Source organism: Bos javanicus, chromosome 2, assembly GCF_032452875.1.
Source record: "Bos javanicus breed banteng chromosome 2, ARS-OSU_banteng_1.0, whole genome shotgun sequence".
Taxonomy (NCBI): Eukaryota; Metazoa; Chordata; class Mammalia; order Artiodactyla; family Bovidae; genus Bos; species Bos javanicus.
The window spans coordinates 106,550,263-106,575,608 of NC_083869.1; the positions used below are offsets into that span (position 1 = coordinate 106,550,263).

At 52.3% G+C, this 25,346-nt stretch overlaps 1 protein-coding gene across 1 annotated transcript; it reads left to right on the forward strand.

Annotated features, from left to right (window-relative positions):
* Positions 1 to 968: 968 nt before the first annotated feature.
* VIL1 (villin 1) lies at positions 969 to 24,688 on the forward strand. The gene is made up of 20 exons (XM_061384892.1): positions 969 to 1,068; positions 5,910 to 5,995; positions 6,310 to 6,384; positions 7,658 to 7,854; positions 8,457 to 8,565; positions 8,740 to 8,850; positions 10,339 to 10,541; positions 10,657 to 10,735; positions 10,914 to 11,012; positions 11,715 to 11,868; positions 12,438 to 12,538; positions 12,626 to 12,763; positions 13,349 to 13,507; positions 15,547 to 15,726; positions 16,791 to 16,936; positions 17,601 to 17,745; positions 18,195 to 18,383; positions 19,956 to 20,024; positions 21,396 to 21,536; positions 24,473 to 24,688. Exons 2-20 carry the CDS (start codon positions 5,921 to 5,923, stop codon positions 24,584 to 24,586), a joined length of 2,484 nt encoding a protein of 827 aa, XP_061240876.1. The 5' UTR covers positions 969 to 1,068; positions 5,910 to 5,920; the 3' UTR covers positions 24,587 to 24,688.
* The last annotated feature ends 658 nt before the right edge of the window (positions 24,689 to 25,346 follow it).

Below are 25,346 nucleotides of genomic sequence, written 5' to 3' on the forward strand. Positions count from 1 at the left end.
CCAACCAGGGATCAAACCCCCTGTAGAAGTGTGGAGTCTTAACCACTGGGCCATCAGGGAAGTCCTGAACATATACTTTTTATTCACACAAAAAAGGTGCTTTTAAAGAAACCAGATAGCACCTGAATTGCATTTACTCCTCTTACCAGACTGCATGAGCTCACACACGCACATCTGCACACACATGCACAGATGTGCACACACGTGTACATCTGGTCTTGAGAACTCTTGGGAAGGTATGGCCAGAAGTAGCAGCTGGCCTCACCCCACCCACTTCAGCTCACCTCCCTAAGGACCACCGTGCAGAGGTGACAGGAGAATCTCTGCAGAGGTGGAGCTTGAGGGACAGCTGCCCAGGGGGCTGAGTTTGGGGGTGATGCTAACTTCTGAGTGAGACTGGTTCCTTTCCCATCTTGAGCGAGAAGCCCCCTAGGATCAGGATTCAGAAATGCAAGACGTGGCTTCAGGGGAGAACGGCAGAGCAGAGTCCAAAGGAACCGGTTTATTGCAGCTCATAAAAGCTGGAGGAGGAGCCAGCGCCTCTGAAGGGGCAGACAAGAAAAGCTCTGTGCCCCTTGGAGCGAGCGAGCGACCTCTAGGGGTGCTAGGGTCCCGTCAGTCCTGAAGGGCCCTAAATCCTTGTTCCCTCACCCCTGAGTCACTCCCCCAAAGGAGAAAGGAGGACGGAGGAGACTGCTCCTCTGGTTTGGTAGGATGAAGGGTCCAGGCGCCCCTACCTTTCCTGGCAGGTGCTGTCCACCTGCAGCGAGCATCTGGGCCCCGGGCAGAAACGTATCCCATCCCTGGGTGCTCGCTGGGGACCCAGGGGTGGGGCCCCTCGGCTGTGGGTGTCTGGCAGTCACTGGGCTCCTGGCTCCCAGGGACACGGCGGCCACCTGCCTCCCCACCCCCTCGCCCATTCCCTCTCTCCCTGGGGCCCTATCTTCCCTTATATGGTGAAGGCAGTTCCTAGAAGGGGGGGGCGGTGGGGACAAAGGTCGCTCTCCTCCAGCCAGCTTGCCACAACTCCCTGAGATCTCCCAGGTGGCAGCTGCCTCCCCCAGACAGGTAAGGCCACCCTGCGGGGACCCAGCACTGTAGGTGGTGGGAGAGGGCAGGACCGGGTCGGCTGCTTCCGGCCTCGGGCAGCCTGGAGCCTCCTGCAGCTTCTTGGGGTGGGGGTGAGGGAGAGGCTTGGCTCTCTGGAGAGTCTGGAAAGGGCAGGGAGCACAGGGTGGCCTCCCAGGCCTCCAAAAGAAGGACAGTGGAGCTTCCACCCCAGACAACGGCCCTTTCCTACCCCACTGCCTGCCATCGGTCCCCACCCTGTGTTGGGTGCCACCTGGCCCGGATCGCCCTGGACAGAGAAGAATCTGAGGACTTGTTGATGTAAAACCCGCCAGTCCTGGGCCATCGGGGAGCAGCTGGTCACCCTGACCTCCCTCTCCCCCTCCCCTGGCTCCCACCATCTTTTTGCTCATTTCTTCCTCATCTGAGATGGTTTTTTTCTCTGCATCTCCATTTCCTTGTCACTCCTGGGACCTCAGCACTCTTGTCTCCTGGATACCAAAGTGTGAGCAACAGGCATCAGGGATGGAATGGGCAAAGACAGAAGCAGGGGCAGGGGGCTGGTGGTGGCAGGGCCGGGCCCTGTCTACCCTCGGCCGCCCTTGCAGGCATGCTATCCCATCTCTCCTCCCCTGGACCCATCCCCTCAGCCTCACCAGACCCTGTAGCCCCATTCAGCTGAAAGGAGGTGGGGCAGGGGAGTGGGGATCTTGGGACATACTGACCACCCGCTTCCCAGGAAGCCTGTTCAGGTGCTCTTGGGTGGGGGTGAGGCTGAGTCTGCAGGCTGGAGGGCTGGCATATGTCACTCGCTCTGCTCTCACTGGCCTAACAAAGCAAGAGTTTGTCCTTCGTTTCGAATACTGCCACATCCCTGTCCTGCTCAGAACTGCATAACTAGGGACAGAGAGCAGTGGGAGCACTCTGGAGCTCTTTGGAGCCCGAACTCCCAGGACCATGGGGCAGCACTTATAAAGGGAAGATGGGACCCAGGGGACAGCAGGAACCCTAATTCTTCCATGGCCCTAAGAAGGGCCACTCCTTTCATTCTACAGTTCAGTATTTCTGCTTCAAGAATATTTATTGAGCACCTAGTATGTGCTGGGGGGCTTCCCAAGTGGTGCTAGGGTAAAGAACCTGCCAGGCAATGCAGGAGACTTAAGAGACACGGGTTTGATCCCTGGGTTGAGAAGATCCCCTGGAGGAGGGCATGGCAACCCACTCCAGTATTCTTGCCTGGAAAATTCCATGGACAGAGAAGCCTGGTGGGCTACAGTCCATACGGTCTGCCACGACCTGAACATGACTGAAATGACTTAGCATGCACGTGTACTAGGAGCTGGGGGTTACATAGACAAACGCGTCTGGGTCCTTGACCTGGAGAACCTCATACTTACAAACAGAGCCTAGCACCATCCTGTGGTGAGAGGACCAAGAGAGGCATTTTTTGGCCAGGATGGCTTGGGGTCCCTGAGGATGGGTCTCTCATCTAACGTGAGGATTCTAGGAAGGCATCTTGGAATAAATGAGACCTAAGTTGAGACCAGAAGAGCTTGGGAGTGTTGGCCAAGTGAAGAATGGTGGGGAGTACTTTGGAAAGGAAAATGAAAGGAAAAAGAAGGGACATGAGGGGAGACTGAGAAGCAGCATGGGGCGGGTGGGTGTGGCCAGGGCCAGTGAATGGTGTGCTGTTACCAGAAGCAGAGAGGGATGGGGGTGTGTTGGAGGGCAGGAGAAGGAAGGTTTCAGGGTGTGCACCAATGGCTGACTTCGGGGTCCGGGAGTGATTGTGCCCTTTGGTGAGGTGGGGACAGAGGAGCGCGGGGACCAGGAGTGAGGGGGGAGCCAGTGAATTCAAGTTGAGGGAGAAGACATCACATATTCAAACCCAGGGCAGGGCTGTGCTATGGGCAACGGGGAGTCAGCATGGGCCCCCTACTCCTCCCAGCAGTTCAGGAGATGCAAGGCTGGAGAGGGTCCATTGGAGTGGGGGCACTGTGGGACAGAGGCATCTGCTCTAACCAGCATCTACGAGGCAGGAGCAGCTGGCGAGTATCCATGGGGTACTCTTGCAGTGTGAGTCCACCTCTTGGGGCGGCTCTCCCAGAATCCCCTTGCCCACCTCTTCCCTCTTCAGGCTGCTGGAGGTCCCCAGTCCTGATTTCTCTCTAGGGAGGCAGAGCGCCAAATTTTTCAAACCCCTGCTCCCCTGAGTCTCCACTGTTTTGATGGATAAGAAGGGCCTCATCTTGTCTGTCCTCTTTTGCTTTTGCTGGTCCCTCCTAGATTCAGAACACATTCCTGATGGGACTTTTTTTTTGTAATTTTTCATTTATTTATTTTGTGCCACACTGCATGGCACGTGGGATCTTAGTTCCCCAACCAAGGATTGAACCTGTGCCCCCTGCAGTGGAAGTTCATTCTCAACCCCTGGACCACCAGGGAATTCCCCCAGTGGGACTTTAGGGATCACCTGGTCGTCGACTGCCAACCTCATAGTGAAGATACACACCATGTTCGCACAGCTAGTGAGGGTCGGTCTGTTTTGGCAAAAAGAGGGATATGGGCAAAAGTGATGATTGAAATAAGAGGAAACGTTTTCTTCATTTGTACCCAAATTGGTTCAACTGAACAAGGAGTCCTGGGAACCCTGAGGTCTCCATGGATTGAGAAATATCTCATGGAGGAGGCCCTGACCCACAGGGATATCAGACAGGACCCAGGCATTAGGGGCTCCTACAGGTGCAGTGCTGGCCATCAGCAGGTGGCCCTAATTTGCTGGAGGGGGCGCTAATCAGAGACTGGGCAGGAAGACGTTGTCCCCAAATTCCACAATGCCAGGGAGAGGGTGGTCACCCTTCAGGAGTCGGAAGAGGGAGTTTATCAGCAGTAAAAGACCAGGTCATTGTTCCAAGGGGTGACTCAGAGTCCAGGTGCAAGGAGAGATTATGTAGGTTCCAGCTGTCAGAGCACGGTGGTGGGGGCCACATGATCTTTCATTCATTATTCATCGGTTCAAGGAGCATTCATGGAGGGCAACTCCAAGCCAGGCTGGGTGGTAGACTCCGTGGGGAATGCGATGGCCTCCAGACTGGGAGGGAGGGGCAGGAAACCTGGGACAAAAATTACTGGGGACAAGTGACTCTCCTCCCTAGCTCATCGGAATCACTGGGGAGTTTTGAAAGCACCTCTGGCTTGCCTCCCCAAAGGCAGAAAATAAAGTGCCCAAGCCTGGGCCCCACCCTGGCCTAATTAAATCAGAATCCTTGGGGGTTTGAGATAGCTTGAGCATCAATGCACCAGTGTTGTTTAAAGCTCCCTAGGCAATTCTGATGAGCACTTGGAGTAGAGAATATAGCTAGAGGTCAAAGGAAAAGAGCCATAAAATAGAGCATGAAAGAAGATAGGGGAGAGATTTCTTCAAGCTCAGTGGGTGGAGGGTGGTTCCCAGTGGGAAAGGTTCATTCATTCATTCATTCACTCATTTATTCCCTCATCCATCCACTTAATTACTTTTACCCACAAACTCAGCCAACCACCCAACCACCTGACCATCTACCCACACACCCACTCAACAAAGTTCCAGCAGACCTGGAAGCTGGGGATTCAGCACTGAACAAACAGGGCCCTACCCCGGTGGGGTCCACATCTTGTGGGCCACCAGAACAGTAATTGAGGGGTGTTTGAGGGTTTGGGACTTCCCTTGTGGCTCAGCTGGTAAAGAATCCACCTGCAATGCAAGAGACCTGGGTTGGGAAGATCCCCTGGAGAAGGAAAAGGCTACCCATTCCAGTATTCCGGCCTAGAGAATTCCATGGAATTTAATGTCCATGGGGTTGCAAAGAGTCGGACATGACTGAGCGACTTTCACTTCCACTTGAGAGTTGGGGGTAGCAAGAAATAGGAAACTGCTGCACACACTTTTCTATTGTGATAAAATACACAGAACATAAGACTTACCATTTTAACCACTTTAAAGCATACAATTAGGGGGCATTCAAGACATTCAAAATTCTGTGCAGCCATCACCGCTGTCTAGTTTGAGAATATTTTCATCATCCCAAATGGAAACGCCACACCCACAAGGGGTTACTTCTCATTCCTCCCTTCCCCGCAGCCCCTGACAACCACATGCTGTCTCTATTGATTTGCCTGTTCTGGACACTTCATGTAAATGCAGTCACACAAAATGGGGCCATTGTGTCTGGCTTCTTTCACTTGGCATCTTGGCCAAGGTTCACCCACGATGCAGGGCGTATGGTGCTTAATTTCTTCTGATGGCTGAGTACTATTCCATTGTGTGGACAGACCACCGTTTGTTGATTTAGTCATCTGTTGATGAACATTTGGGTTCTTTCCACCTTTTGGCTCTTGTGAATAGAGCTGCTATGAAACTTCATGTACAAGTTTTGTTTGAACACCTGTTTTTCTTCAATTCTTTTGAGCATGTATACTTTTCAACCCTTGTTTATTCTTTGCTTAAAAAAAAAAAAAAACAACTCAGTATGATATGTATTTTTTAGCCAGGCATGACTTTGATCAAAAATTTTCAGGCAGAAAAATCGTTTGGGTCTGCATCAAGAAGGACCTTGTGTGCCAGGCTTAGGAGTGGGACCTTTTTTCAGTGGGTGATAGGGAGTCAGGAAAGGTGTTTGAACAAGAGTGACAAGATCAGAGCCAGGTGGGACCCCCCTGGCCAGTCAGGGCCCAGGGTGGGGACCTTCTCTCAGAGCCCTGAGCCCTGGAGAGAGAGGAGCTCTCCAGGGCTGGGCTGAAAGAGTGGCCCCTGAAAGCCAGGGTTCCCAGGTCTTCTTCTTGCCCCCACACCACTTCTCCCCTAGGCTCATCCGCCATGACCAAACTGAGCGCCCAAGTCAAAGGCTCCCTCAACATCACCACGCCTGGGGTGCAGATATGGAGGATTGAGGTGAGGATACTGCCCGGTCACAGGGCAGGCTCTGCAGGCCGGGGATGGACTGAGGCGAGGAAGGCTTGACTGTCCTCCACCCTGCCCTGCTGGCCTGTGAGCCCCTGGTGCCATCCCCGCCCTGTCCTCAGGCATCGACCCCTCCTCCTGCTCCTTCCTTTCCCGGCCCGCCCTCCTCACATCCACCCTCCTGGTCGGTTTTCTCGGGCTCTCTTCCTGGCTCTTCCTTTCCCAACTCTCCGTTTGGTTAAAGGGAGGCAGGGAAGCTGGGGGTCCTGGGTGGTCAAACCCTCTGACTTCCCTTCTCTCCTTAGGCCATGCAGATGGTGCCTGTTCCTTCCAACTCCTTTGGCAGCTTCTTTGATGGTGACTGCTATGTAATCCTGGCTGTGAGTGGGGAATGGGCAGGGGAGGCGGCGCAGCAGAGAGCAAAGCTTAGGGCAGCAGCAGGAGGAACCGGGAAGCTGGGGGCAATGGGGACTGCTGCCCAGCTTCATCCCAAGATAGTGTTCAGTGGGCGTTCCCAGCCTAGTCGTAGCACCAGAGGGTCAGAGATCTAAGAGCCAATTGCTGCCCTTGAACCACTGAGCTCCCAGCTGGGGTGACCCTCTGTGGATTTATAGTCTTGGACGAGCTTCTGAACTGGTGGGATGTCACCCTACTTTGAGTCCATGTTCCCAAAATCCACAGTCAACTTCATTTGACTGTCTTGGTTTCTTCTGCATCCTGTATCATTAATGCATTTGTACTTTTACTGATTCACTTTTAAAATTTAAATCTATTTATTTAAAAACTTAACTCATGGAGAAGGAAATGGCAACCCACTCTAGTAATCTTGCCCGGAAAACACCATGGACAGAGGAGCCTGGCAGGCTACAGTCTGTGGGATCACAAGAGTCAGACACGACTTAGCAACTAAACCATCCACCACTACAAAGTGAATATATGCCTAAAGATAATATGTGAAAAGGATATTTGCCATATACTAGCTAGTTTTTTGGTGGGAGGGTGGGAGTCAAGGAAGACTTGGGATTATTTTTACATCAACTTCCATTTTATACTTATTTATAATGGCCATTATTTTTACTAATACCGTAAAACTATGAAAATGAATAAAATACTAAAAGTTTCATATAAAAAAAACTTAACTCAGTGTCATTATCACAAATGGAAAGCAGTATCCCGTTTCACAAACAGAAAGTAGCTATAAAATATTTCCATAATCAGGGATTTCCTGGAGGACCGCTGGTTAAGACTCCACACTTCCACTGCAGCGGACGTGGGTTCTACCCTGGTTAGGGAACTAAGATCCCCTATGCTGAGAGGGGTGGACAAAAAAAAATTTTCAAAGTCATCTCACTGTATACTACCAAGTCACCTCCTAGACCTCTGATGGTCTGTGCACATAACTTTGGAAAACGCTGCCGTAGTCCAACCAAGTTATTTCCAAGGCCCAGGGGAAGACACCTGCCCCATGTCTCAGAGGGTCTGAGGAACTACAACAACACAGGGCTCCTGACCACTCGTCCCATGAACTTCTCCATGCCAAGCTCCCCTGTGGTGCTGGCCCCACACGTTCAGGAGACCATGTAAAGCAGGGAGGCAGGGAGAGGACTGTGGGAGCCCAGGGCCTTGGGCCCACTGGACGTGTTCTCTCCCTAGATCCACAAGACAGGCAGCAACCTGTCCTATGACATTCATTACTGGATCGGCCAGGCCTCGTCCCAGGACGAGCAAGGGGCGGCTGCCATCTACACCACGCAGATGGATGACTTTCTGAAGGGCCGGGCCGTCCAGCACCGTGAGGTCCAGGGCAACGAGAGTGACACCTTCCGAGGCTACTTCAAGAAGGGCATTGTGTACGGAGGTGCACGCTACAGGCTCGGGAATGGAGCCAGGGCTGGGAGGGATACCTGAGGCTGGGGGGCAGACCTGGGGCTGGAAAGGGAGCCTGAGGCTCTGCAGGGAGCCCATGAAGGTAATTTTTGTTCACCTTTCCATTCCCCACCCCCATCTCTCCTGCTGCCCTGTCCTTGGTCTTCAGCCTTGAGTTTGGGAGGAGACACAATTCTGTCTTCAGCATTTTCCCTCTTCCCTTCGCTTCAGTCCCCCTGTCCTGTCCTTCCACATGGCCCCATTACCATGCACCCACCTTTTGCAGGCCTCTCAGCAGGGCTAGGACTAGGGTGAGGCAAGCGAGGCACCTAGGGTACAAAGTCCAAGGAGGCACTCACGGCCAGGGTCATGCAAACGGAGGCGATAGAGTGACCTTGCACTTGCATGGCCCTGAGAGTGAGTGCCTTTTTGGGGTTTGTGACCCCAAGGCCTCAGGCACCCCTTTACTCCCAGTCCCAGCCCTCAAATGGGCCCCGTGGCAACCACATCCCCAGGATCTGGGAGGACGGGGGGTCTGTCACACCTCCCAGCCCACTCCCTTGGGTCAGTTCACATCTCTTCTCAGGATCCGGAAAGGGGGCGTGGCTTCTGGCATGAAGCAAGTCGAGACAAACTCCTATGACATCCAGCGGCTGCTCCACGTAAAGGGCAAGAGGAATGTGGTGGCCGGAGAGGTGGGCATCAACCAGGGCTCAGGGGGCACAGCCTCCTCTCCTCCTATCCACTGCCCTGTCTGGGCGGAGGGCAGAGGCTGAGGAGGGGTGAGGGGCAGGGAAGGGGTGGGGGAGAGATTGATGGATGATGGACAGGGTCTGAGTGAGGTCTGTGCCTGCCCCATGGCTCCCCAGGTGGAGATGTCCTGGAAGAGTTTCAACCGTGGGGATGTTTTCCTCCTGGACCTTGGGAAGCTCATCATACAGTGGAATGGGCCGGAGAGTAACCACATGGAGAGACTCAGGGTAACCCTGCCCTGTGCCCACCCCCCAAATCGCACGCTGCTCCTCCCTGCTCCTGCCTCCAGCACCTGGTCTCCCTCCCAAACTTGCCAGACTGCTGCCACGCCTCCACCAGCCCCCATTTCCTCAGCGCTCTCTTCCCTGACTGTCCGGGGTGCTATGTTTGAAGGTGGATCTGAGTCTCCATGTGTATGCAGTGAGGTATGCGTGTAGGAGTCCGCATGCATGCACTGTGGTGGATCCACTAACGTCTGATGAGTCCCTGCTTGTGGTAGACGCTGTGCCCAGCACTGGGAGCCGGTGGTCAATGAAATGGGCAGAGCCCTGCCCTAGCTCTGGCGTCCAGTGGGCCATCCAGGAGGGGAGACAGATGTGAAGGGAATATTGGAGAAGTGAGGGGTGGGGAGTGTGGCTCTCAGGGTTCGGAGGGGTCTAAGAAGGCTTCTGGGAGGAGGGCGGGTGGGGAGGAGCGGGCCCTAAGGCAGGAGAGAGGTGTATGGCAGACAACCTTCCAGCTCAGACGAAGCCCGAGACGGGGACTTTGGGGAGTTTGGAAAGGAGGGTGGGGGTGTCTCAAAGGATGTGCTGTGTGGTCAGGAAGCCATGTGAGAGGGTTGAGGTTTGTTCTCAGTGCCTGGGATGCCGTTGAAGGGCACCCTGACTTCTGAGGGGCGAGGGGAGAGGAGGAGCTGAGGGCACATGCCTAGGTGAGGAGGGGGCTGGGAAGGTGGAATCACAGGACGTATGTCAGGTTGGGGGTGACAAGAGAGGAGAGAGACAGAAGTCAAAGGTTGTGCTTTTTGTGGGGATGGGTAGGGTCCCATTTTCTCAAATGGAAAGATCAGGGAGCAACAGAGTTGGGGAGAAAATCAAGGTTGGGTTTGGGGCATCTTAAAATGGGGCTGTCTTGGGAGCTGGATAAATAGGGCTAGGCTGGAAACAGAAATGTGGGCCTGGCGAGGGCGGCAGTGGGGTGAAGGGAGCCGTGGAGAGGGGAGGGGGCCGGAGTGGAACGGCCGGGAACTGGGTAGGAGACGCTAGGCTGAAAGAGTGAGCCAGGCTGTGTGTGTGTGTGCACATGTGTGTGAGCCCATGTGAGGCTTTGTGTGTGTGTGAGTGTGTGAGGGTGTGTGTACACGGCTTTGGGACAAAGAGACAGGACTGTGATCTTCAGGGCTCACCTCTCATGCAAAACTTTGAAGCAAAATCACACATTTCAAACAATGTCAAAACTGAAGGCCTGGCAAGTCCCGCCCCCTCACCAGACCCCCTCTTGCTCATGAAGAAGACTGCTCTTCCTGAGGTTTTAGTTTGGCTTCCTGACACACATCTTCAAAGCCTGGTCCCCTCCTTGAAAGGGAAGCGCTGGGCAGGTGCCTCCCCTTTTGGGGCTGCTGGGCTCTCCAGGTGTGGTCTGGGGTGGCGGATGCTGCCCTGTCCACCGCCCCCGCCGCCCCGCCAGCCTTCATGCGTCCCGGGGCCTCCCTTCAGGGCATGAACCTGGCCAAGGAGATCCGCGACCAGGAGCGGGGTGGGCGAACCTACGTGGGCGTGGTGGACGGGGAGGACGAGAAGGCCTCACCACAGCTGATGGAGATCATGAACCACGTGCTGGGCCAACGGAAGGAGCTGAAGGCCGCCGTGGCCGACACGGTGGTGGAGCCGGCCCTCAAGGCTGCCCTCAAGTTGTACCAGTGAGTGCCCGGCTGCGTGGGGCTCCTCCTGGCACAGGGGGTACCTCCTGGGGGAGGAGACCCCGGGGTGAGAGTCCAGCATCCTCCTTGTCTATGCTGCATCTTTGTCCTGCAGTGTGTCTGACTCAGAGGGAAAGGTGGTGGTCAGAGAAATCGCCACGCGGCCACTCACACAAGACCTGCTCAGTCACGAGGTGAGAGGGTCCGGGGTGCCCCCAGCCCCAGCTCCCCATCACCCACCCGCCCCCTGTCCACTCTCCACCAGGGACCTGGGGTGGTTGGGGTGGGGTCACAAGAGGCAAACTTCTGTGTCTGCAGCTCCCCCAGCCTGCGCCCTCAGGCTCTTGCCCTGTGCTTTCTCTCCCGCTCCAGGACTGTTACATCCTGGACCAGGGAGGCCTAAAGATCTATGTGTGGAAGGGGAAGAATGCCAACGCCCAGGAGAAGAAGGAAGCCATGAACCAGGCACTGGTGGGTCTGGGCGTCGAGGAGGAGAACTTGGAGGAGGGGCAGAGAAGGCCACCCAGCAGGGAGAGGGCAGTGGGGGCTAAAGGCCAGGGGTGGCTCTGGGGCTGACTTAGCTCTGGGGGGTCATCTTGAGGGTTCTCTGCACCCCAGGAAGCCAACCACCCAGCGACCTCAAGAATCGTCACAAAAAGGGAGCCTCCTCAGGGCTTGCACCTTGAGTTTGGCCCTGAAAAGGGAGAAAGAAACGGAGGCCAGCCTCCTTACAAGAAGCGGGGTGGGTCAGCATGGGGCTAAGGCCAAGTCAGAGTTTGGGGTCATTGTAGGAGCTGGAGTCAGTAACCCTGAACTGGCTGGGGGTCAACGTTGGATTGGGGGTTGGGCTCAAGTTTGGAGATGGAGACTGGGGTCAGGTTTGGGTCAGATTTGGCCTTGGAGTGAGGGGTCTGAAGTGGGTTTGGGGGTTAGAGTTAGATTCAGGGTTGAGGTCAGAGTTAGGTTTGAGGTGGAGTCTGGTGTGACCTGGGGTGGGAGTCAGCTGGGTTAGGTTTGAGGTCAGCACTGGGACAGTGAATAGAGTCTGGTTTGGGCTTGGGGCCAGGGCAGGTTAGTGGTGGGTCTGATTGGGGTTACAGCCAGGCTTTAGCTCCTGTTGGGGGGTGGAGCCTGGGGGAGGGACACACCCCAGACTCTTCCTTCTCGTCCCAGAACTTTATCAAAGCGAAGCAGTACCCACCGAGCACACAGGTGGAGCTGCAGAACGACGGGGCCGAGTCAGCTGTCTTTCAGCAGCTCTTCCAGAAGTGGACAGTACCCAACCGGACCACCGGCCTAGGCAAAACCCACACCGTGGGCTCCGTGGGTGAGGGCTGGCCTGAGGTGGGGTGGGGCCGGAAGTGGGCAGTGGGGCCAGGAGAGCGCTGGACCTGCCTCCTGCCCTCCTTGAGCACTCCTCTCGTGAACACTGCACCCTGACTCTGGGCTCCCCAGGTGGAGGGGCGTGGACACAAAGGGACTTGGATAAACTTAAGAGTTGTCACAAAAAGGGAGCTGAGAACAACTCACCTTTCATTTGGAGTAGTGTTAGGTCTCCTCAGAACCCAAACCCAAACATCTCCAGTCTTCCAGACAATATTTGCTAAGGACAAGCTCCATGCCACGCACCCGGGGGAGGAGAAAATGTCCCTCCTGTGGCTGCTCTGGGAGGCCCGGACAAAACATGAGTCTTACAGGAAGGAGATAGGGTTCTGTGTTATAGCTCTGCCACTGGCTAGCTGTGTGACCTGGGATAAGCTACCGAATCTCTCTAGCCTCAGTTTCTTCATCTGTAAAATGGGTCTAAGAATTGCAGCTCCCATTCAGGGCTGTTGTGAGAACCTGGGGGAACTCAGCTGGTGACATTGGGTGTCATGATTTCCCTCCTCACTCCAGCCAAGGTGGAACAGGTGAAGTTTGATGCCATGTCCATGCATGTCCAGCCTCAGGTTGCTGCCCAGCAGAAGATGGTGGACGATGGGAGTGGGGAGGTGCAGGTATGACAGGGGGAGAGAGGCCCGGGCCAGGGGGCGGGGTTGGTGGAGTCTGTCCTGGACCTCACACTAGCCTGGTACCGGCCCCAGATGTGGCGCATCGAGAACCTAGAGCTGGTGCCTGTGAATACCAAGTGGCTTGGCCACTTCTTTGGGGGCGACTGCTACCTGCTGCTCTACACCTACTTCATCAACGAGAAGCCACACTACTTGCTCTACATCTGGCAGGTCAGGCCCCACTCCACCCTGTTTAGAGCGCAGCTGCTCAACCCCACTTCACTATACCCCTGCCAAGTGGCCATCGCCCTTGAGTTGAATACCTCTGGTGTGGATATCTTACCCCCTTTCCATTTTGGAGCTGCTTTGGCTGGGAGATCCCCCTGGCTCTGGGTAGCCCCACTCACAACCCTTCCCCTTTGGCTCTCTGAGTCTCCTTTCCAACTTCCATGGCTTCCTGTGCCTTCTCTTCACCTGCTGTGACTGGGTTTCTATGTCCAGATGCGAGGGAGCGGGAGATGTCTGGGGGTGCTGGGGGGTGAGTGGAGGGTAGTCGTGGTGTTTCCTCAAGAAAGGTGCAGTAAGCGGGAGAGGAGGTTGGGGGTCAAGGTGGGTTGGGGTGGACTGAGGCTGGAGAAAGATTAGGTGTGGGGCTGGGATCACAGATGAGGTCTGGGTTGGGAGGGTGGATTTTGGTTTTGTTCAGGGTGGGGATTGGAGGGGAAGACAGTTGGGTTTAGGGCCAGTCAGAATTGGATATGAAGTTAGAACTGGGAGCTGGCCTCACCTCACCCCTCCCACCCTGCACATCCCCAGGGCAGCCAGGCCAGTCAGGATGAAATCACAGCCTCTGCCTATCAAGCCGTCATCTTGGACCAGGAGTACAACAATGAACCGGTCCAGATCCGGGTCCCGATGGGCAAGGAGCCACCTCACCTCATGTCCATCTTCAAGGGATGCATGGTGGTCTACCAGGTGCGGCAGTGAGGTGGGGTGGGCTCCAGGAAACAGGGCGGAGGATGTGGGGTGGGGGACAGGGCTAGGGGGCAGCCCCCTCTTCCTGGGAGGGGACTGTTTGAGGCTCCATCACTTATGTGCAATGGAAATAGAAACAACTACTCAATATTTAAAAAAATCCATTTAATAAACACTTAGCATGTGTAAGACTATTACTCTCTACACCCCAACTCCTCTTTAGATGAAAAAAAGAAGTTATTTTGGATAGATGTGCGGAATGATGAACCTAAGGTGCACTGGCACCTTTTTTTTTTTTAACTTTTTATTTTGTATCGGTGTGTAGCCAATTAACAATGTTGTGATAGTTTCAGGTGAACAGCAAAAGGACTCAGCCATACATATACATGTATCCATTCTTCCCCAAACTCCCCTCCCATCCAGGCTGTCAAATAACCTGGAGCAGACTTCCCTGTTGAAATAGCCATCTCTTGCGTTCCTTTAGCAATAACCTATTTATTGAACACTTACTAAGTACACAGCCCTCTGCAAAGACCGAGGGGGAGAAGAATGCCATGCTAATGCTGCTTACCATCTTGCTGAACGAGCAGTGAATCAACAGTCCAAGGCAGGGTGTGCCTCAGTTCAGTTCAGTTGCTCAGTCATGTCCGACTCTTTGCCACCCCATGGACTGCAGCATGCCAGGCCTCCCTGTCCATCACCAGATCCTGGCGTTTACTCAAACTCATGTCCATTGAGTGGGTGATGCCATACAACCATCTCATCCTCTGTCGTCCCCTTCTCCTCCTTCCCTCAATATTTCCCAGCATCAGGATCTTCTCAAATGAGTCAGTTCTTTGTATCAAGTAGCCGAAATATTGGAGCTTCAACTTCAGCATCAGTCCTTCCAATGAAGATTCAGGACTGATTTCCTTTAGGATTGATTGGTTTGATCTCCGTGCTGTCCAAGGGACTCTCAAGAGTCTTCTCCAACACCCCAGTTCAAAAGCATCAATTCTTCAGTGCACAGATTTCTTTATAGTCCAACTCTCACATCTATACATGACCACTGGAAAAACCATAGCTTTGACTAGACGGACCTTTGTTGGCAAAGTAATGTCTCTGCTTTATAATATGCTGTCTAGGTTGGTCATAGCTTTTCTTCCAAGGAGCAAGCATCTTTTAATTTAATGGCTGCAGTCACCATCTGCAGTGATTTTGGAGCCCCCCAGAAATAAAGTCTGTCATTTTTTCCACTGTTTCCCCATCTATTTGCCATGAAGTGATGGAACTGGATGCCATGATCTTAGTTTTCTGAATGTTGAGTTTTAAGCCAACTTTTTCACTCTCCTCTTTCAATTCATTAAGAGGCTCTTTAATTCTTCTTCGCTTTCTGCCATAAGGGTGGTGTCATCTGCATATCTGAGGTTATTGATATTTCTCCTGGTAATTTTCATTCCAGCTTGTGCTTCATCTAGTCCAGAATTTCTCATGATGTACTCTGCATATAAGTTAAATAAGCAGGGTGACAATATACAGACTTGACGTACTCCTTTCCCGATTTGAAACCAGTCTGTTGTTCCACGTGTGCTTAAATGCCAGAAATACGTTTCATTCAAAGGGACTTGTGAATACAGTGATCAGTGAACAGGCCGAGTCCATGGTGGAAAGAGGGTTGGGAGGAGATTTTGACACTGGGGGGGGTGGGGGCGGGTCACAGCTCCGCAGGGGTCAAATGAGGGCGATGCAGAGGCATAGCCAGCACGAAGGCCCAGGGGAAAGGCCCTGTGGGGAATCGTGAGAAGCTTGGCTGAGCTAAATGGAGGGTTTGGAGAGCTGAGAGTGACCCTGGAAAGGCAGGTTGCCTCCTCATGTGAGGCCTCAAATGACCCCCTGAAAGCTGGGTTCTGGTCTGTAGACCTAGAATGGTTCTAGTCTGAACCAAGCTGTCAGGCAGGGGAGTGCCCGTGACCAAAGCAATGTTTTGGGAAGACTAGTTAGGTGATGGTGTATCAGAGGACCACCTTTGGTAAGTTACTCCTGCCCATCTCTCCCTGCAGGGAGGCACATCCCGGGCCAACAGCGTGGAGCCTGTGCCCTCCACCCGGCTATTCCAGGTCCGAGGAACCAGCGCCAACAACACCAAGGCCTTTGAGGTCTCACCCCGGGCCGCCTCCCTCAACTCCAACGACGTCTTCATCCTCAAGACTCAGTCCTGCTGCTACTTGTGGTGTGGGAAGGTGTGTGCAGAGTTGAGTGGCCTCCCCCTCCAACTCCCCCCGCCCCCCCATAGGCCCCGCCTCCTGGTTTCCCAGCTGCCTCTGGCCCCGCCTCCCACCTCCTCAACACTGGATCTGGATCCCTACTCTCTGCCTCTGTGTCTGAGTAGGTCTTTCTCATTCTGTTTGTCTCTGGTGACTCCTGTCTGTCCCTGTGTTGGTCCGTCTTCATGTTTTTTTTTTTAACCCTTGCCTGAGATCAACACGTGCACAATGCTGTATTTATTTATGGCTGCGCTGGATCTTCATTGCTGCATGCGGGCTGCTGTCTGGTCGTGGTGCGCAGGGTTCCCATTGCAGTGGCTTCTCTTGCACAGGCTCTAGGCGCACGGGCTTCAGCAGTTGCAACACTGGGGCTCAGCAGTTGTGATCTGCTGGCTCTAGGGCTTGAGGGCTTCAGTAGTTGTGGCACAGAGGATCATTAGTTGTGGCTCTTGGGCTCTAGAGCTCAAGCTCAGTAGTTGTGGTGCACGAGTCAATTTGCTTTGTGGCATGTGGGATCTTCCTGGACCAGGATTCAAATCCACGGTCCCTGCATTGACAGGCAGATTCTTATCCACGATGTCACCAAGGAAGTCCCTTTAAAAAAATATTTATTTACTTATTTGACTATGCTGGATCTTAGTTGCAACAGGTGGGCTCTAGGTCCCTGATTAGGGATCAAATCCAGGCCCCCTGCATTTTGAGCACAGAGTCTTAGCCACTGGACCACCAGGGAAGTCCCCTGTCTCTATGTCTTGGGCTCTCTGACTCTCCCTGTGTGTGCCTGTTGCTGCCTCCCCCTTTATCTCTATCATGAGGACTCAGTCTCTTGGAGGCCTCCACCTATCCACTGGGAGGGTCTATCCACTTGTCTCCTCTGCCATCCTTTGGAGCATCAAGGACGCTGGGCTGTGTGCACAGGGCCTTGATCCAGGAGAGTCTCTCAGGCCCAGGACCTCTAGGCCAGTGAATGTGGTGGAAGGAGGGGGAGGCGGGGCACCGGAGGTGGACTCCCCCAGTACAGCCACCCCCCCTTTTTCCAGGGTTGCAGTGGAGATGAGCGGGAGATGGCCAAGATGGTTGCTGACACTGTCTCCCGGACTGAGAAGCAAGTGGTGGTGGAGGGGCAGGAGCCGGCCAACTTCTGGCTGGCCCTGGGCGGGAAGGCCCCCTATGCCAGCACCAAGAGGTAACTCCCAGGTCCCTCGACCTCCAGCTTACCTTCTGAGGCTGGAGAGCCTCCCAGCACCTCTACCCACATCACCTAGACCCTGCAGCAGGCGTGGATTGAGGACTCTGTGTGTCGGGCTCACAGGGCTACCAGATGAGGAAGGGGCAGCCGAGGCTCTGGGAGCCTCTTGGCACAGGGGCTGTGTCTGTGCTACTTATTGTGGGATTCCCAGGGCCTGGGGTGGATATTCCTGTAAAGGGAGTGCACACCCAAAGGAGGCAGCTCAAAGAGAGGGGTAGGACTCTAGGTGTGCCCTTTGGGAGGAAGATGCCAGGGTCCCATCAGCCACTGCCTTTCCATGCTGCCACAGGACCAGATGCTGAGGAACACAAGTTGTAAGCCTAGTTTTCTGAAGAAGGTCCATGATCCACCATTTCCTCAAAAGCAAAAAGACATGTACTGTATTAGCAGCAGGAGCGATAGAGGAAAGATATTAGGAAGAACTTCCTAACAGGACTATAGAAGAGCCCACTGAAATGCTTGTCCTGGAAGAGTAGTGGGAATTTCTCCTTTGGAGGGCTCCTGGACTCTTGGTAGGATGGGGGACTTTTGGTGTGATCAGAAGAAAGAACATTTTTCTAGGAGATGAGCTTTCCAACACAATTCCCTTTCCGCCTTGCAGGCTGCAGGAGGAAAACTTGGTCATCACTCCCCGGCTCTTTGAATGTTCCACCCAGACTGGGCGCTTCCTGGCCACAGAGATCCCTGACTTCAATCAGGATGACTTGGAAGAGGATGATGTTTTCCTGCTAGATGTCTGGGACCAGGTAGTTTTGAGGCCTGGGGACCGCCCTTCCGACCACCCTAATCCCAGGGCCAATAAATAGTGGCTTTAAGGATAGGTAAGGTTTGATGTTTTCTTGGCTTCCATATACATTTTCTCTGAGATTGGTGTTACGAACAGCAGGAGCATAAGAAAGAAGAAGGCAGGTCAGAGAGGAGGATGCCCAGTGGGGCTGCAGGGCATGATGTGTACTCCCAAAGTCCAGTTGATTTTATGAGGCAGAGGAGTGTTTCTGAGGGTCTTTGGCTCTGAAGAGGCTGGGAGTCACACATCTACAGAATATCGAAGTAAAGGGCATCTGTCCAACCCCAATTTCCAGAGGCAAAGTTAAGGCCGGATGGGGCCTGCCTAAGGTCAGGGTCCACAGCAGGATGTCTGAGCCTGGGTGAGCCGAGGGTGGGCAGGGGAGGCTGACTCTGGGATGCTCCACAGGTCTTTTTCTGGATTGGGAAGAATGCCAATGAGGATGAGAAGAAAGCCGCAGCCACCACAGTGCAGGAATATCTCAAGACCCACCCCGGCGGCCGGGACCTTGAGACCCCCATAATTGTGGTGAAGCAAGGGCATGAGCCCCCTACCTTCACAGGCTGGTTCCTGGCTTGGGATCCCTTCAAGTGGAATGTGAGTGGCCCCAGCCCACCTGGTCCTCCCACCCCAGCACATGCTTCATAGCACATGCGAGGAGGCCAGGGTAGACTCCTGGGTTTTTCTGTTCACTGGGATAGATGACCTGTGATGTATTTGTAAAGGGGCTTCAAGAGACTGAGAGTGGACAGTAAGGCTGAAGGAAGACTATGAGGCCCCCTGGTAAGGGAGAGGGAAGGAAGTCCATCAAAAATTTAGGCTAATGACAGTGTCTTGCTTGTACACTAGATTTAGCTCAAAGCTCCTGGGACATTATTGGGAAGAGCTGTACTGATTATTTAAATGCAAATGAATTGAAATTAAGCAAAATCAAAGAATTGATTTCTCACATTTCTCACTAGTCATGTGTGGCTGGCTGGTGGTTGCCATACTGGACAGCACAGAAAAAGAACGTCCATCATCATTGTGGAAACTTCTATGAGATGGCATTGATGGGTCCTCCAAACACATCAGTTCTACAAGTCTAAATATGTGTCTTCTAGCACTAAATTCTAAGCAAAATGGGTCCTACGTGGTCCTGACCTGAGGAACAATGAAGTAGACTTCCACAGAATTTTCCTAAACAGGCCCCAGAGAGAAGCAGAGGGCAGGTCCTCAAAATGGAAAAGGAAATGGCAACCCATTCCAGTATTATTACCTGGAAAATCCCATGGACAGAGGAGCCTGGCAGGCTACAGTCCATAGGGTCGCAAAGAGTAGGACACGACTTAGTGACTAAACCACAAATCACAGTGAAGGTTTTCTGCAGGAGGAAGGAAAGCTAAGATAGAATGAGTGTTGCCCTGGTGGCTTTGGGTACACAAAATTGGCACAACAGATGAGATTAGGGAAACCGAGAGCTTAATTTCCTCAAATGCCTTAAAAAAAAATCAGTGTTTGATGAGCTAAGTGTTTGGTGAGGGAGCCCAACAAATCTCAAGTCTGCACACCTAGATGTGTCCAGAACTTCTCAAACCCAGGTCAGTGTCCCACATCAACAACTCTGGCAGGTCTTCCCCCACCCAGATCTGTGCCGGCTTCTTTCTCAGACTCATTCATGTACTCACTAGTTCATGCTGTCAGCATAGCTGGAACTCATAATGTGCCATGCTTGCTGCCAAGTCCTGGGATGTGGAGATGGGGCTCCCCATGGAGCCAAGGTCCCCTCTATTCCTTTCACTCCTCTGTGACAGTGTCCCCTCCAGGCTCTGAGGGGAGCTCCCCAGTTCTCCAGGACCCCTGAATCCCGCACAGTGTGGGTAGGGTTTCCAAGGCTGCATGCAGCTTCTTAAACTCAGAGGGTGGGGAAAGATTATACTCTCCATCTCCGTGGTGGGCTGAGCGAGGCAAATAGTCCCTTGCCCCAGCCAGTTACCTGTCAGCCCTTCATGCTCATCCTTACCATCCAACCTGATTTTTCAGGGACAGCCTCCAGCCTCCCCCTGATTCCCCCTTCCCCTTCTCATCGCCCCTCGGCCCTACAGCAGCCTTCTTTCAACGCCTGAAGGAAAATGGTCCTGTCTCCTCTGCTGAAACCCAGGTCTAATTTGTCACTTACTTTGTATGCAGAACTCCAAATCCTATGAGGACCTGAAGGCGGAGCTCGGAAACTCTGGGGACTGGAGCCAGATCACTGCTGTGAGTACAGGGCAGGTGGCAGGGGCCCCCACAGTGTCCACTGACAGTAGTTAGACCCATGAAAGCTGAGAAAGCTCCAGAGAAGGTGCCAGGGTCTTCTGCTTTCTTTCCACCATTTTCTCCTTCTTCTCCTGGAAGTTCTTCTTGTTATTTAACTTCAGTGTCTCGCGTGGGTTTGTCTCCTCCATTCCCTAGTGAAATGGTCCCCAAATTTTATCATGTGTAAGAGTCTGGGTGATGGGGAACTTGGGGGTGGGGGAAGCTTATTGAAATGAAGATTCTGGGACTTCCCTGGTGGTACAGTGGTTAGGACTCCGTGCTTCCACTGCAGGAGGCACAGGTTCGATCCCTCGTCAGGGAACTAAGATCCCACAAGCCGTGCCCCCCCATCCACAAAGAAGGAAATCCCAAAGTCCCATTTCCTGAAATTCTGGTTTGTAGAATTGGGTTGAGACCTGTTAATATGTATTTTTCACAAAGGGCCCAGGTAATTTGATCCAGTTAGTCCTCAGACCATACTTGGAGAAGTAATGATTTCTCTACTATCATCACCCTTCTCCAGATAGAAAAACCTCCTCCTTCGTTCTTTCAGTTAGTTCATAGAGATATGTTCAGCCTGCAGGCTTAGAATGTGGAAATATGAAGTCAAAGATGTTCACAGGCTTGCAGGGGAGATAAGACCAAGTAGACTCTGCAGAATTGTGGCCAGTACATGAGAACAATTTCCCAAGCACACCGGGGTTATCAGCAGATAACATGTGAATTCCTTGGACCCACCCACAGCCTGGGAACCCCATGGCACTATTAACCCTTCTTGGTTGACTGATGGTGCAGGCAGGAAAGCGTAGGTAGTTAGGTCAAGGCTAAGAGAATTTATGGTTGACAGTTTCATATCAGATAAGAGAAAGGTCATAAATGTCCAAGGTAGACCTCGAACATTCACGGTAGCCATAGAGAAGTTTATGTCATAGAACAAAACAGTTTTGTTTACGTGTTTTTCAAAGCTGGTCATAGAGCCAACCAGCTTTGGTTGAATATAGACCTCCAAGCTTTAGCTTGTGGATCCTGTCCAGTATGCCATATTCTTATGAAGAGTGTGTGTATACGTATGTGGACAGTGGGAGGCAGGGGTCATGGAAGGCTTATATTTTTTTGGTCACACTGCACAGCTTGAGGGATCATAGTTCCCTGACCAGGATTGAATGTGGGCCCTCAGCAGCGAACGTGCTGGGTCCTCACCCCTTGACTGCCAAGGAACTCCAAGGAGGGCTTCTTGAAGGTTCCCTAGGGTCATTGATGACTTCAGAGAAAAATGCAGCCTGGGAGGCAGCCACAAACCAGCTGAAGTAACGTTTTCTGTTTCTTCCCCAGGAGCTCACAAGCTCTAAACCAGAGGCGTTCAATGCTAACAGCAACCTCAGTTCTGGACCTCTACCCATCTTTCCCCTGGAGCAGCTGGTGAACAAGCCCACAGAGGAGCTTCCTGAGGGCGTGGATCCCAGCCGAAGGGAGGTGGGTCAGGGCCTGATTTAGCCAGAGATTTTTTCTTGAAAGATGAATGGGAATTATTCAGGCAGAGTGGGATATTCTTGGAGAAGGGAACAGTATACATGGAAGCCCAGAAGTAGGATGTAAACACAGCTTGGGTGAAAGGGCAAGATGGCCAGAGCAAGGGGTGGGTGGAGCTGGGAAGGGGCAGCTGCTGGGTGGAGGGGGGCACTGGGCAGCACCTTTTTTGTCAGGCTGGGGAGGGTGGTGTCCACCCTAAAAGTCAAGGGGAACTATTATGGGTGAAGCAAGGGAATGGCCATCAGGTTTACATTTTTCAAAGCCCACTCTAGTTGCTCAGTGAAGAATGGACTTGCTAAGTCTCCTTTAGTCGTGTCCGACTCTTTGTGACCCTATGGACTGTAGCCCGTCAGGCTCCTCTGTTCATGGGATTTTCCAGGCAAGAATACTGGAGTGGGTTGCCGTGCCCTCCTCCAGGGGATCTTCCCGACCCAGGGATTGAACCTATGTCTCTTATAACTCCTGCACTGGCAGGCAGGTTCTTTTCCACTAGCCCCATCTGGGAAGCCCAAGAATGGGTGGGGATGGGTGGAGATGGTTTCGAGAAGTATTTAGGTTAAATCAGCAACACTTGGTAATGACTGGATAAATGTCATGGGGGGGGTAATTGTGTCATTTTCTGAGATTAAAAAAAACCCTGGGTCAGACCCAGCTTAAGACAGGGCCAATCATGAGTTTAGTGGCACCGGGGAGACATCCAGGTTGGAATATCACTATGTGTATGGTAGGCTGGCAATTCAGAGGCGTGCCGGGGAGGAGACGAGTCAGCACAGGGTCCCTCAGGGAGAGCAGCTGCTGTCTGTGTGGTTTTGGGGGAGAGAGTTTGGCAAGAAGGGCATGTTTTAAAAAACACATTTCTAATATTCATTCTCTGTTCATGAATATCCAAAATAGACTGCAAATCTAGCTTGAGAGGGTATTGAGAGAAAATTTCCCCAGTGTTACAATAAACCATAAAGAAGCCTCAGAAATGAATTAAGGAACCTATAGATGGGAGTTGGCTATTTCCTCCAGGAACATCTGAGTCTGTTATGGGTTTGGGCCCAATATACACATAAGTGTATTGTTTCTAGAACATTTGCATCCTCCTTGTCACCTTTAGACCCCTTTATGCATTACCTGTGTCTTCACTGTAATATTGGGATGATCCTAATAGCATATATTATTCTTAAAAATATTACAAATACTATTTCCCCAGCCTTGGTCCATAGGAAGTGTTCTGTATGTGTAAGCTGTGATTGTCATTGCTTGTTTTACACCTCAGAAAACTCAGATCCAGAGCAGGGAAGTGACTTTCCCAGTTAGTAGCCGAGTCAGAGCAAGAATCAGGTCTTCTGAGTCCCACTCTTCCTGTCATACCACGTAACACACAGAAAGTATTTCTAAAGGGAAGGGTAGCCAGTATTATTGGGCCAGGTGATTTAAAGGAGGCTAAATAATGACCATGTACTTTGTTGGTAAGGCTGTGGAACAACATATATTATTTTGCTGTGAGGGCAGAATGTTACTACCCCTGTAGAGGGGAATTTTGCAATATCTAATAAAATATACATTAGCCTTTTTTAAAAAAGGTAAATAGATCACTAATTTTGAATATAAGAAACAGAGTCAAGACAACTCCACCATGGTAGAAGAGGTCTGAAAGGCTTCAGTTCAGTTGCTCAGTCTTGTCCAACTCTTTGTAACCCCATGGATCACAGCACGGCAGCACGCCAGGCCTCCCTGTCCATCACCAACTCCCGGAGTTTACCCAAACTCATGTCCATCGAGTCAATGATGCCATGCAACCATCTCATCCTCTGTGGTCCCCTTCTCCTTTTGCCCCCAATCCCTCCCAGCATCAGGGTCTTTTCCAATGAGTCAACTCTTTGCATGAGGTGGCCAAAGTATTGGAGTTTCAGCTTCATCATCAGTCCTTCCAATGAACATCCAGGACTGATCTCCTTTAGGATGGACTGAAAGGCTTAGATTCTTTTAAAAATTTTGTTGTCACCGATGATTAAATTGTGGGAGTAGTGTGCATTCTTATAGAAAAATTGAGGGTTCCAGGCTAAGTTGGGAGAGTGCACACACTCTCTGGCTGCTCCAAACTCAGAAGGGAGGGCCAGTAACAGTGAACAGTGGGCTGGTGGGTCTCGCTGCAGACAGTAGCAAGAAGGGCAATCCGAGTACCCATGAGTAAACCACAGAGAGGCGGATGTGGGCATGGGTGAGGCTAGTAATCAGCTGGCAGGACCGCAGGGTTCAACAACAGGACCAGTGGAAAGATACAAGTCCACTGGGATGGGCAGTCCCTGCTATCTTGCCTGGGGGGTCAGAGTCCAGAAGTCTCAACCAAGCTGCAAAGCCAGCTTGGGTGGGACAGAGGGCACCTAAAGCATTTGCAGACCATGGACACAACCATAGCTGTCAGGGACCTTCTTCCAAAACAAAGTGCTCCACCACCCTGCCTGGGGGATTGGGGAGCTCAAGGCTCCAGGAGCCTTGAGCAGAAAATGCCGAGGTGGGAGGCAAAGGATAACAGGTTAGAAAACTGGAGCTTCAGATCCACCTGAGTTTGAACTTCATCTAAAGGTGTTTACTAAGAAGCTGTTCCGTGCAACCTGGGCTTGAACTCCACCTACAGGTGTTAACCGTAAAGCAGCTGTTCAATTCAGGGCTCTCTGCAGGAGTCAAAGAAACTTTCTCCAGGGCAATCCTACAGAGCAGAACAGCCCCAGATTGAAAAGAAATGCCACCTCCCCCCTCCCTGTCCCTTTCCTGACCCTCACCACATTGCCTCTTTTTGCTCGTCATCTGATTTCTATGCTACACCTCTGTGACTCATCAGAGCTAACTCTAAGCAAGGAGCTGACCCTCTGGTCCCTCTCCTCTTCCAGGAGCACCTGTCCGTTGAGGATTTCACCCGGGCCTTGGGGATGACTCCTTCTGCCTTCTGGGCTCTGCCTCGATGGAAGCAACAAAACCTCAAGAAAGAAAAAGGACTGTTTTGAGAAGCAAAAGTAGCTTGTAGTTTAAAGTAGTACCCTACCCTGCTTGCAGAGCTTCATTATTAATGGTATCAGTAAATTGAAGTGAATCAACTGAAGTGAAAACCCAGTCTGGTGATGCCGCTTGTTTAGTAATCTACCTGTTCTTCCAGAAAGATGATTCCTCTATAAGGAGACTGTGGTCCCAATTTCAGCTCTCAGGAAGCTGGCTGCATTGTTTTTATCCAGGGGTGTTGCATCACGTTCAACGCCTTCTGCTCTAGTGCTTTCCCTTCTGAGACGAGCAACCCAGCACTCCATGGAACCTCAGTTATGGAGAGCCTCCCCTAGGGCTTTATCATGGCTCATCTTTAATTACGGCAGGTGGGCCGAAGCATTTTTCAGTTTTACATCTTTCCCAGAGTAATGGCTTTTCTTTTTCACATGTATTTACGTAAATAAATTTACATGTACTTAACATAGAAGGAAGTTACTGCCTTCCTCAGGTGATAAGTTAAAGGGACTTGTTCTTTGGAAGAGCTGAATGATCCAGGTGATGGCCCTATTTAGGAGGTTCCACAACACTCACTAACCAGTACCCAGTGAGAAACACATACCCACTGGGCCTGGGCTAGGGGCCTAACAGCAAGTACGAAATGCCAACACTATTTCACCTTCTCCCTGATACTCTTAATAGTAAGGCAAAGGAAGAACACAGTTTAGGCCAATGTTGGATTTACAAACTGTTGTGCAGAACCTCTGCAGAGCTTCACAGGCTCCTCAG

Bases quoted from the DNA above. Each gene is read 5' to 3' on its own strand.
- VIL1 (XM_061384892.1), top strand. From the start codon at position 5,921: ATGACCAAACTGAGCGCCCAAGTCAAAGGCTCCCTCAACATCACCACG. The intron at 15,727-16,790 runs GTGTGTGCAGAG...CCCTTTTTCCAG, and splicing joins GCTACTTGTGGTGTGGGAAG to GGTTGCAGTGGAGATGAGCG. The intron at 21,537-24,472 runs GTGGGTCAGGGC...CTCCTCTTCCAG, and splicing joins TGGATCCCAGCCGAAGGGAG to GAGCACCTGTCCGTTGAGGA.